This window comes from Carlito syrichta, unplaced genomic scaffold, assembly GCF_000164805.1.
Source record: "Carlito syrichta isolate Samal-C Ts95f unplaced genomic scaffold, Tarsius_syrichta-2.0.1 Scaffold303060, whole genome shotgun sequence".
Taxonomy (NCBI): domain Eukaryota; kingdom Metazoa; phylum Chordata; class Mammalia; order Primates; family Tarsiidae; genus Carlito; species Carlito syrichta.
The window spans coordinates 1-12,976 of NW_007247156.1; the positions used below are offsets into that span (position 1 = coordinate 1).

The 12,976-nt window shown below is 42.4% G+C and overlaps 1 protein-coding gene across 1 annotated transcript in view; it reads left to right on the plus strand.

Annotated features, from left to right (window-relative positions):
- Nucleotides 1-532: 532 nt before the first annotated feature.
- The window catches only part of ZNF367 (zinc finger protein 367), a gene marked incomplete at its 5' end in the record, with an annotated part of 20,516 nt that continues 8,072 nt past the window's right edge, over nucleotides 533-12,976 (plus strand). The window contains 2 exons of the mRNA XM_021712091.1: nucleotides 533-636; nucleotides 9,624-9,774. Of these exons, the coding sequence (XP_021567766.1) occupies nucleotides 533-636; nucleotides 9,624-9,774 (255 nt within the window). The remainder of the gene's footprint in view (nucleotides 637-9,623; nucleotides 9,775-12,976) is intronic.

Consider the following 12,976-nt stretch of genomic DNA (forward strand, 5'->3'; position numbering starts at 1 on the left):
GGGGTCCTCGAGTGGGTCCGCCGAGCGCGGGGAGGGCGCGAGTTTCTGCTCCGTTGCTGCGGAGAGAGGCCTGCCGAGACGGCCGGCGAGCGAGCAGGGGCTTCGGGACGTGTTCTCCCGCCGACGTTGGGCCCTCGCTGCCCTGCGCTGCGCGGCGGATGGCTTGCTAGGTGCTGAGAGCGCGCAGGGAACTGGGACGCTGCGGCTGCTCTACGGGAGCCTCAAAAAGTGCTCGCGGTCTCGCACTGCTTAGAGGTGGGAAGGATGCGGCCAACGGCGCCAACCTCCGTTTTGCAAACAGGCCCCTGAGACCGAGAGCGACTGGTGAAGTGACCTTGCCCAGCTGGGTAGTCGGAGAGCTGGGACCGTGGTCGAGTTTTGGTGGCTGACAGGCTACTGCCTGTTTGGGGCGCCTTTTGCCCGCTTACACCAGACTAAGTTCCGGGAGGGTCGGGACTGTTTCTGTCTGGTAGACTGTTCGACTTCAATAACTTGCTCTTCGTAAATGCTCCATAAATATTTGTGTGATGAGCGAATGGTGCTACTGTAAGGTTAACATCCAGGTTCCCTTGGTTAAGTTGCTGCAAGCCGTTTGCTAAAGATGTAACAAGTCGATCGCCTAGTGGATACGTGGCTGTAAGCAGTTTGCTAAAGATGTAACAAGTCGATCACCTAGTGGATACGTGTATCTGTGTTTGGCAACACTGCATTTCAAAACTGAAACAGGAATGGTCATTGTACATGAAGCAGCCAGGGTGCTGAAATTGTACATTGGGCATTGAGGAAATTGATACGTTTACGTTACTAATGGCATTGTTCTTAGAGAACTGTAAAGTTACACAACGATAGGTAGGCTCTGGCACACTCCGACCCTTGAAACTACAACTCGGTAAAATTTTGAGAGAACAGAGCCAGCATGGTGGCTGACACCTGTAATCCCATCAGGGGGCTGAGGTGGGAGGTCTGCTTGAGCTCAGGAGTTCCAGGCTGCAGTGAACTATCATTGTGCCACTGCACACTAGCCTGGGTAACGGTGAGACCCCGACCCTCACTCCCCCCGAATTTGAAACACCAAACAGTGGAAATGTTCATAATATTGCTGCATATTTTCAGTGAAGGGGGCGATTGCTATTGGGCTGGGTCTAGGTAGCCCTTAGTAAGATGGATGGACAGCCTAGATGGTTCTCTGTGTTAACGTATTTTCAAGTTTTAGTCTTTTAAACATACATTATATAGTTTAGCAATGTAAAGGCATACATACACAAATACTTGTGTAATATTTTGCATTTATGGTTTATTTTAATATTATAATTATAACTTAATTTTGAATTATCCAAGAAGATTGTTATCATGTAAATAAATCCATCTTTTTGGCTTAAAACAGACTTTGAACAAACCTTTTATAAAAAAAAAAAACAATGCATGGGTTTGAATTTTATTTTCATGTTGTCCACCTCTTTTCAGAGGTAAAATATACCAGAAGTTATGAAGAATATGTAAATGTGAAAAGGCCGTTTTTCATTTCTTTTTTTCTTCTTTTTACACAGCCTTTCATATTGTAACTGTTTCATAAATTATTTGATAAATTGATTTTAGCTTGTCCATTTATTGGCGAAGCAATCCAAATACAGCTCCAAAAATTCAGGCATTTAGCTTCCCACCCTAAGAGAGAAAGGTCTGAAATCTCTCTTTATTTAAGGAAGTTGCTGGACTAAGCTTTTTGGGGGCAAGAAAGAAAAAATAAGGAAGTTGCCTAGTTTGATTTGTGGTCAAGAAATCCCAGCCCCTTTTACTTGGTTTTGCTTCTCTTGTGCTTACAGTAAAAGTACTACAAGTACTTGTTCTTATCTTCATGAGCAACATGGGTGAATTGTGCTGACTGACTGCTCATTTTGGGGACGATGGGATGTCAGTTTATAATATAGCCAGTGCCAATAACAAGCTCCCAATATGCCGCCTAGAAGCACTGACAGCTGCAGGTTTGAGCACAGCGTTGGTCCTCCTCATTCACTCTTTGTTGCCGCCGTTCCCAGGGGAGGAGTTAACATCTGAGTCCTGTACAGCCCGTATCAGCGTCTCTTGCTCTTTTGTTCCTGCCCAATTCATTCTCCCTTGCCCGTGGAGAGAATGTCAGTTGTCTACCAACTTGTTTTGGCCCTCATACAAGATTGCTTCTAATGGCATATAATTATGTATTCTGGGTTGTAGAATTCTGGGGGGAGAGAGAGTGGGTCTGACTTCCCTCTGCCATCAGTTGTGCCAAGCCTCCCCACCTGTGTCCTCTTAAGTTGCATTCAAGGCTACTTCCCCACGGTGGGACCAGTGGACTCTGGCTTGTCAAATCCTCTTCATGCTTGGGGACCTATGCACCCTTTCTGTCACCTGAACACTTAAAACATCTAGACGGTCTTACAAATAGTGGATTAATACATGGTAATTTTTGATCACTGTGTTAAGCCTTAACATGTTAACAAGTAGCTGCCATTTATTATTGCCTGGCACAGAATGTACACTTCATAATGTTGGCAGCAAACTGCCAGGCTCTGTGTTCAGCATTTGTAATTCTTTAATTCATGTAATCCTGCTTACTTGATGAAGAAGGATAAATTTGACAAAAGAGTCCCCAAAGACTCCTGAAAGATAAAGTTTATTTACACTCTTATGTAAGTGGGAGAACTGACTGGAAATTTCCAGAGCTCTTGTTTTTAGTCCCTACACCATACTGCTCCTGTGTATATCACACGTAAATTGACTTTAGGGGTTTATTTTTGTTTTTAAAATGTTCAGCTAATATAAGTAGACATGAAATACATATTACTTACAGCTTATATCAATTGTGTTGCTTTATAAAAGTGCACACAATTCAACAGATAAATTAGAATCAAAACTTGGGAAGTTGTGGAGATGGGTCAAGGTGGGAGGTGTAGTTGGGAAGCAGAAAATGGGAGGGAGTCATGGGAATTTTGGATTTAAATCTGAATGTGAAAAGGAAGACAAGATCACTTTCATTTTCTCCACAAGGTATACACACCTCCCTCCGAGGCCTGTTTTAGTTTTCCTTCTAGGTTGTATTTGTGCTTTTTATCTGAAAAAATATGTCCAGCACTTTTAGATTTTTTAGTCCTCACATGACTAAACACTTTCATCATCACTAATTTACCTTTTGGAGGTATGAAAATTCTGCTTTAAAAATTTACTAAGGTGTGCAAATTTTTTGGCAACTTAGTAATTTGCTTCACATTTTATGCTAGCATTGCTTTCTCTTGTGAATCATTCATTTGTCCCAGTGAAAACCTGACCCTTAGACTATAGGTACACTTGGTTGCTGATGGATATAACACTATGCAATTGTCGAGATACCTAGACAGATGGTTTTTTTCTTCTTAAGGCCCAAACGAAAATGGTCCTCTTTAAGTAGCATTGCTTATTTTAATATGTGTTGTTAAAATATGTTCTTTCTTTATTTATTTAGGGCATTAGATGATTATTTGCCTTGTCTTATTTTTTCAGCTAACAGAAGGCACTTAGTGACCCCCTAACCTACATATTGCCAGTATGCTGTATGATACTGTATTTTTCAGCCCACCATTTCTCATTTGGAAAACAGAAATGTGTGCTTGTGGCGGGACCAAAGTCTTAGAGTTGCTGGAATTCCGGCAGCTACGTGGTTAACCTTTTGTCTCCCTACTATTAGACATGCTTAGTAGTAGTAATGATTGAGCTTAATGTTTTGATATTAACTAATCGGTTAATTTGAATTGCAAGAGTTAACAATATGTTTTTCCATATTTCAGAATATTAGGTAAAGGACTGGGTGCAGTAGCTCACGCCTGTAATCCCAGCACTTTGGGAGGCCAAGGTGGCAGGATTGCTTGAGCCTAGGAGTTTGAGACTAGCCTGGGCAATATAGCGAGACCTCGTCTCTATTTTTTAAAAAAAGGAAAGGAAAGGAAAAAAAACGGCATGGTGGCATATACTTGTAGTCCCAGCTACTTGGGAGGCTGAAATGGGAGGATCACTTGAGCCCAGGAGTTCTGCTGTGAGCTGTGATCATGCCACTGCACTCCAGCTTGGGTGACAGAGTGAGATTTCGACTCAAAAAAGGAAAAAAAAAAAAGGAAAAGGATTCTTTTATGGCAGAGGATCACTAAGGTTTTTAATGAACCTTGTTTCATATTCCATTTCTTAACAGAATCACCTATTATTTTTACTGATTGAAGGTGCTGTTCTCTTTTATCTTATTCTGAAATTTTAAACAATTATTCACGATATACCCATAACCAACAATGATCCATGTAATGACTGTGGGTCAATAAATGATGGCAACAGATGCTTTGATTTTACTCCTGTGTAGATTCTTCTTTGCTGACTTGGGTTAACAGTTCTGGCAAGTGAGGATCATAGCCACGGAGTAAAGAAGGTGAAATAATTCGATGATGGCCAGTAATCGCCACAAGTTGGTTTGCTAATTTCTTCTTAAACAAGTTAAGGTGTAATTGCAACCTTGCCAATTCCTAGCTTCATTATAAATGGAAACTTCTTGAAGAATTTGTAAGGTTGGGAAAAGATGTCCGTTATGTGCCTTTTTCTGCAGTCTTGGTATCAGCAAAGAATTGATGGGCTCTTTGTTTCATCAACAAATCCTTTAGCTTAGGCTAAAAAAACATGCTGTCGAACGTAGCTTCAAAATCTCAGTCTCAGCCTCAACATGGCTTGTGTTACGTGACTTGAGAGGGTTGACCACAGGTGGAGTCCATGTCCTATTCATTCTAGCAACTAGAAGGAGTATCTCCTATCTGGGATAGATGGGTATCAAGGCAGAGAGAAAAGAGAGGTGGTAGATCTCTTAGATGGTTCTTAAAAGCTATTGCCTAGAAGTCATACGTGCTATTACCATTCACATTTTATTGGCCAAAGCAAGTCATGTGTCTAAACGGCACCCTATACCCACAGTGACAGGTGCGGGGAATGTGTTTACAATAGTATCATCTGCCACAGTGCCTTCTCACATTTTAAAAAATTGTGATAAAAACCCACATAATATTTACTTCCTTAAGTGTTTTAAGTGTACAGTACAGTAGTGTTAATTATATGTACACTGTTGTGCAACAAATTTCTAGAACTTCCTTGTCTTACAAATTGAAACTTAATACCCCGTGAACCTGCCTTTCCTGCCTTCCCCAGGCCCAGGCAACCACCATTCTACTTTTTGTTTCTAAGAGTTTGAGTACCTTAGATACCTCATGTAAGTGGAATTATACAGATGTTTTAGCTTTTGGAAACTTTTTAGGTTTTTATACTGAAAAGCAGTGAAAGCATTTTCATTGTGGATATGGTTGTACATGATCCTTTTATGATTTTTTTCATGTAACTTATGTGTGTGAAAGTTTATCTACCTGGGAAACAAAGTTTTTTCCCCCAAACGTTTATTTTATATTAGTTTTAGATCTATAGAATAGCTATGAAGATAGTACAGAGAATTCCCATAAACCGCATCCCCGTTTTCCCACTGCTAACATCTTACCTTAGTGAGGTACATTTGTTAAAATTGATGCACCGATATTGATGCTGAAGTCCACAATATATTCAGATTTCCTTATTTTTTTAAAATTTAAGGTGAAATTACATAACATCAAGTTAATCATTTTAAATGTACAATTCGGAGACATTTAGTACATGTGCAAATTCTAAACCGTTTTCATCACCTCAAATGAAAACCCTGTATCCAGGAAGTGGTAACTCCCCATTCCCCACCACATGCAGCCCTTGGAAACCACCAATCTGCTTTCTGTCTCTGTGTGTTTGCCTGTTCTGTTTATTTCTTTCAACGGAATCACACAGTACGATACCTTTTGTGTCTTGTTTCTTTTATTTAATATACTGTTTTCGAGGCTCATTCACTTTGTAGCACTTTATTTTCATGGCTGCATAATAGTTCCATTGTATATGTATTCATTCCATTGTATATGTAGATGTACCTATATGACATTGATACAAAACCATCAAACTTGCAACGGTGGCTGAGCCATTTTTCATTTCACTAGAAGTATATGCTGGCTCCAGTTTCTCTATGTCCTTGACAAGAAGCTTCTGTTTACTACTTATTTTCCTTGTATTTTTTTTCAGTGTGACCTAGTTGGTGTGTAGTATCTCATGGTGGTTTTGGTGAATGTTTCCCTTAGTGACTAATGATGTTGAGCATCTTTCCATGTGCGTGTTGACTTTGGAGAAGTGTCTATTCAAGTCCTTTGCCTGTTTTTAATTGGACTTTTGTTTTTTTTTGCTGTTGAGGTGTAAGAGTTCTTTATACTAAGAATTCGTTTTTAAAACCTGTGGTCAAGGAGCTTTATCCCTATGTTTTCTTTTAAGAGCTTTACAGTTTTAGTTCTTAGATTTAGGTCTGTGGCGCATTTTGAGTTAATTTTTGTATGTGGTGTAAGGTAGCCTCTGACTTTATCTTTTTGTATGTGGAAATCCAGTTACCCCAGAATCATTTGTTCTCAAACTCCTGGACTCAAGTGATTCTCCCACCTGGGCCTCCCAGGTAGCTGGGATTACGTGTATGAGCCGCTACACCCGGCTCGAACCATTTGTCTAAGAGACTTTCTTTTTCTATTGAATGCTCTTATTGAAACATTCAACAAGAAGGAAAATAGCTAGGCATGGTGGCACATGCCTGTAATCCCAACTACTTGGGAGGCTGAGGTGGGAAGGTCATGGCCATCACAGCTGTCATCATAGTACTCCCATTGTCCTGAATGTCATCAAATGTCTTCCTTTCAATATTTCCTTTATCTTCAGGTAAAAAAAAAGACATTAGGGGCCAAAGCAGTTGAGTAGGGAGGATGTTCCAATACAGTTATTTGTGTAGTGCTGCCAATGTAAGCGCACAGCGGCAAGTTTGTGAACTTAATTGTCAGACTGTAACAAATTACGACAACAGCTTTGATGCCCTTCCAAAATTGCTTTGATGGGTGGACTAGGCACCGGCATTGGCGCATAGCTTCCCAAGGGGAGTACTTTGAAGGTGACCGAGTGATATCCAGCAGTGAGGTATGTAGAGCTTTTTTTAGGATGGTTCACGAACCTAATTGTCGCACCTCATAATTTCACCTGACCTCTCTTCAGGTTTGTTGATTCTTCTGCCAGTTCAAATCTGCCATTGAAATGCTTCCTGCTTTTTAAAAAATTTTACTTATACTTTTCATCTCCAGAATACTGATTTCTTTTTATTATTTCCATCTCTTTATTGGTATTCTGTTTGTTGAGATATTGTTCTCTTAGTTTCTTTTCATTTTTTGTCCTTGGTTTCTATTAACTCATTGAACATCTTTGAGATGGTTGACTTAAAGTCTTTATCTAGTAAATCCAACTTCTGTTATTTTTCTTGGTCTCTTTCTGTTAATTTCTCCTGTGCATGTACCATTGCTTTTTAGTTTCTTTGCATGGTTTGTAGTATGTTGGAAACTGGGTATTTTTGAATAGACACTTCTCAGAAGACGATATACAGGCAGCCAACAGACACGTGAAAATGTGCTCAGCCTCACTAATCACCAGAGAAATGCAAATCAAAACCACATTGAGATATACCACCTAACCCCAGTAAGAATGGCCATCATTAATAAATCAAACAACAGCAGATGCTGGCAAGGATGCGGAGAAAAAGGAATGCTTCTACACTGCTGGTGGGAATGCAAACTAGTGCAACCTCTTTGGAAGACAGTGTGGCAATTTATGAAAGAACTAGACATCGACCTTCCATATGACCAGCAATTCCCCTATTGGGAATATACCCGGAGGAACTCAACTCATTCTACAAAAAAGATACCTGCACATGTATGCTTGTTGCAGTTCTATTCACAATAGCAAAAACATGGAACCAACCATGCTGCCCATCAAAGCTGGACTGGATAAAAAAACGTGGTATATATGCACAATGGATTATTATGCAGCCATAAAGAAGGACAAATATGGACTTGGCAGCAACTTGGATGGATTTAGAGTCAATCATACTCAGTGATCTATCACAGAAACCTATGGTCTCACTCATAAGTGGATCTTGAACAATTATAATATTATAAGAAAGGGATTGGCAGTAGTGGAAAACTGTCACAGGATGGCGGGAGGGATTGGCAGTTGAGGGGAACTGCTGGAGAGGGAGGGGCACACCTCATCAACAAGGGTACCTGCATAACCAACGTTTGTATACCTAACCCTGAATTGTACCCCGTATCTCTAAAAAGAAAACTGGATGTTTTGAATATTATAATGTGGTAACTCTGGATATCATACTCTTCTTCCTCAGAGATTGTTTCTGTTATTTGCTGTGGGTTGTAGGTTAGTGACTTTCCTAAACTGTTTTTCTAAACTGTGTTCTCTAAAGTCTCTAGCTTGTGTTCAGCTCGTGGTTTTTTGTTGTTATTGTTGTTGTTTGTTTGTTTGTTTTGAGTTGGAGTCTCACTCCGTCGCCCAGACTGGAGCGCAGTGGCATGCTCCCGGCCACCGCAGCTTCGCCCTGCTGGGCTCCGGCCATCCTTCCGCCTCAGCCTTCCAAGTCACTGGAACTACAGGCACGCGCTACCATGTCTGGCTAATTTTTTATTTATTGTAGAGATGAGGTCTTGCCAAGTTGCCTGGGTGGGTCTCGAACCTGGGAGCTTAGGCAATCCACTCGCCTCAGCTTCCCAAAGTGCTGGGATTACAGGCTGAGCCACTGAGTCTGGAGCCATTCCCCCCCTAAAAAAAGAAGAAAGAAACAGGGAGTAAAACCCTTTCCCAGTCATAGAATGTCTGTGTTGGGACACCCTTTCAATGCTTAGTCAGTGTTTACAATTCTGCCTTAGCCTTCATTTCCTGCTTATGTTGAACCTCAAAATCAGCCAAAGGGTCTTTTCTGAGCATTCTTCCTGCTCTGGGCATACATGCATGGCTTTCTAAATTACTATTATTAGTATAGGTAAGTACTTTTTGTTTTAATTTCCCAGAGAAACTTTCTTCCAGCTTTTCTTCTTAGGCCTCTGGCTTGTCTGTTTGCCTCAACTAAAATCTTTTGTCCCACGTGGCTGCAAGTTATTTGCCTTGTAAGATTTTCAAGCAATGCCCTCTGAATGGCCACTTTTCTGCCCTGAGAGAGTTCTCAGGCAAAACAAAGACGAATGCCTCGCCCTGCATCAGTCTTTTAGGTAACTCCCAGACTCAAAATAGACAAACACACTTCTTCCAGAATAAGGTCTGCTCTGCTTCCTCTGGAAGCAGGACTTAGCCACTAGGTTCCCATGCTAAGAATGCGGGCTGCTGCCTACAAGACCACCCTGGGGAAGAGGAAGAGAGAGGACAAGGAGAAATGCTGCAAAGCTTTTCTACTGTTTTAAGTTGTCCGTTTCTTGATTCAGTGTTTGCTGAGTTGCTGTAAATCTCAGTTTTCTGGCGTTGTGTCAAAGCTGACTGTGGCCATTTTTGCTGGATTCTTCAGTCTGCTGTGGAGAAATGAGCTGTTGGAACTACCTACTCTGCCATTTTCACTAATGTCACTCAAGATTTTAAAAAAATTACCTTTTGTGATACGTTACTTTAATGAGCAGAGTCCAAGAAGTTATATTGACGTTTATAATAATTGTTAACAGGATGGCATCCGACGCGGTAGACCCAGAGCAGATACTGTCCGGGATTTAATAAATGAAGGAGAGCATTCGTCCAGCAGAATCCGTTGTAACATCTGTAATAGGGTTTTTCCACGGGAGAAATCACTCCAGGCTCACAAAAGGACTCATACAGGTGAGTTGCACACATTTTAGAGACTACCGGAAATAATACTTAACTGAAGGCTGATCTGATATGTTTGGACCTATAATTTTTTAGATGCTTTGTACTTTCTTAAGTTATTACTATTCTGTAGTCAGTTTCTTTTTGGTGGAGAGTGGTGGTTTTATAAACACTGGTTCCATGTGATTTCTAAAGTTATGGTAATTAACTTAGATGTTCCAATTATGTTATTGCTAAATGTAGTTCTACCTTCTACCTACCTGAATTTTACTTGATATTCTTTTAAGTTATCTGTGTAATTATAGGCCAAACACGAAAACAGCAATTGTCAAGTTTTTAATAGAATTTCTGAAGTCCTCAGTGTGCCATCAGTATTTGACCTAACCATTAAATCTGCGGTGAACTATGATGTTTCAGAATTAAATGTATTGTAGGTGGCTCTCCCAAGATTATTTCAGATCTTTATTTGTATATAGAAATTATGTTTACATTTTAAATGCCTTAGAGAGAGCCAAAAAATAATTTATAAAGGACTCTTGTTCTCTATAAAGTTGACCCCAGAGGAGTGAACCTTATGGTTCTTCTAAATTTATAGATGAGGACACCGAAGTGCCAAAGTCCCAATTACTGCAGACTTACATCTATAGCTATGCAGCCCAGTGCAGTAGCCACTGGCACATGTGACTCATGAGCACTTGAAATGTGGGTCTCTAACCTGAGATGGGCAGTAGGTGTGAAATACACTTAGTATGAAAAAGAGAGCAAACGTTCTCACTGATCATTCTTGCTGTTGGCGGGTGTGGTGGCTCATGTCTGTAATCCCAGCACTTTGGGAGACGGAGGCAAGAGGGCTCGGAGACCAACCTGGGCACCGTGGCGAGACCTTGTCTCTAAAACAAATCAGGAAAAATTAGCTGGGGCCTGGTGGTGCACGCCTGCAGCTCCAGCGACTTGGAAGGCTGAGGCAAAAGGATCGCCTGAGCCGGGCGGGTCGAGGCTGCGGTGGCTGGGAGCCTGCCACTACACTCCAGCCTGGGTGTCAGAGTGAAACTCTGACTCAAAAATACAGTGACAAATAAATAATTTTATTATTGATGATATATTGAACTGACAATATTTTAGGCATACTGGATTAAATAAAATATCTTACTAAAATTAATTTCACCTACTTTATACTTTTTTTTTTTTTTTTGAGTTGGAGTCTCACTCGGTCGCCCAGACTGGAGTGCAGTGGCCGCTCCGGGTCACCGCAGCCTCGACCTGCTGGGCTCCTGCGATCCTTCGCCTCAGCCTTCCGAGTAACCGGAATTACAGGAATGCACTACCGCGCCTGGCTGATTTTCTGATTTATTGTAGAGATGAGGTCTCGCTGCCCAGGCGGGTCTCGAACCCGCGGGCTCAGGCAATCCACTCACCTCAGCCTCCCAAAGGCGCAGGATTACAGGCTGAGCCACCAAACCCGGCTTTTGCTTATTCTTATTGGACATCACCAATAGCTAGAAAGAGGGAGGAGAATAATGTCTTCACTCGCTCATTTATTGATTTACTTATGCATGCACTCATACGTTCATTCATTCAACATCCCGTGTCAGGCATTGCCCTCGGCAAAGGAACACAATGGTGAAAAGAGTTCAACCACTGAGGAGTTCAGTGCCTCCCAGGAGAGGCAGAGATGTAAATACATCACACTGGCATTGATACCTCCAACAGAAGTATGGACCAGGTATAAAGGTGTGCAAAGGTGGGATCGTTAACCCCATCCCACCTGAGCAGGAAAGATTTTTTAGAGGAGTTACATCTGAGCGAGGTTTTGATGGGTGGTGGGAGGTGAAGAGAAAGTACTGGAGGCAGAGGGAACAGTGTGTGCACAGCACAGAGACCTGAACTAGCAAACAATAGGGCATTTTTTCAGTGGAGAAACTTCTCTGGCCTAGGAACAGAGAGAGGAGAGAGCTTGGGAAATATTCTTGACATTTCACGAATCTGTTTCTCCTTTGAGTCCTAGTCCACTACCCGTGGAAGGTCACCTTACGGCTGCCAAGTTATTGCCACATCCTGGAACCAGTCCTCTGGCCTCCAGCTTCCTCCTCCATGGACACAGAAGGAGATTTCAAATGCAGGATTCATCCCCGCCCACACAGGAACCACAGTGGGCAAAATAACATGCCGCACCCCCAGAACATGAGGCCTTTGTGACGTGGTCCCTCCTGGCCACCAGCACTGATCACTCCCTTCTCACTGCCCACACCTCACACTGTCCCTCAGGTCCCAGGCTTCAAGCCTGGCCTCCCTGCCTCCACCTCCCCTCCTTTCTCACATCAGTCCCACTGACTGTCTGCCCCTCACTTGATCTTCGCTTCAGCCCTTCCGGACTTAGCTCAGGCCCCCTTTGTCTGGCTGGGATTGGCTCCATCCTCCTGTCTGCCAACATGGTCTCAGGGACTAAACAAAGGTTTTGGAGTCCCAAGAGGTGGGTTCCACTCCTGGCTCAAGCTTTGGACAAGGCTCTGAGGCTCAGTCTCCCCAACTGAGATAGAGGATGCCTAGATTGCACAATTGTTCTAAGATTAACAGAGCATGTTTGTTGTGTGTCTGGTTCACAGTGCATCTTCAGACACTGGCGAAATTATTATCATGATGAAATTTCTTTGTGAAATTCAGGCAACGGTAGCTACCTTTCCAATTTGGCGTGAGGGTCATATAAACTGATGACCATGAAACTCTTGTCAACTGAAAAGCCCTTCGGATAAAGCTAATTATTATTTGTATCTCTACTAACGTATCCATTCACATTTTGTTCATCATCCAATCACTTATGTAACATTTACTACATTCCCAGTATTTGTTACATTCCTAAGCTCAGTGTGAGGGCTATAAAGATGAATTTGAAATACCCTCAAAGAGCTCAGAGCCTCATGGGGGAATCAGACAGGGAGGCGGCCAGGTCTAAACCCAGGCAGGGAGCCCTGTGACCAAGTGGGGTGCTGTGGAACATGGGGGGACCAAGGGCTTAGAGATGAGCTCCAGGGGAGCAGCCCTGTCCTTGGTCTGGAAGGGCTGAGGAGGGAAGGGCATGGCAGGTCCAGGGACCTGGGTGGGTCAGGTCCGGTCAGTAGGTGTGAGACTGCTTTAGGGAGTCAGGGAACTGCAACACTGAACCAAGGAGCCCAGTATCTGGGGCTGTGGCATTAGGGGATGGAGAGTGGGCATGGGG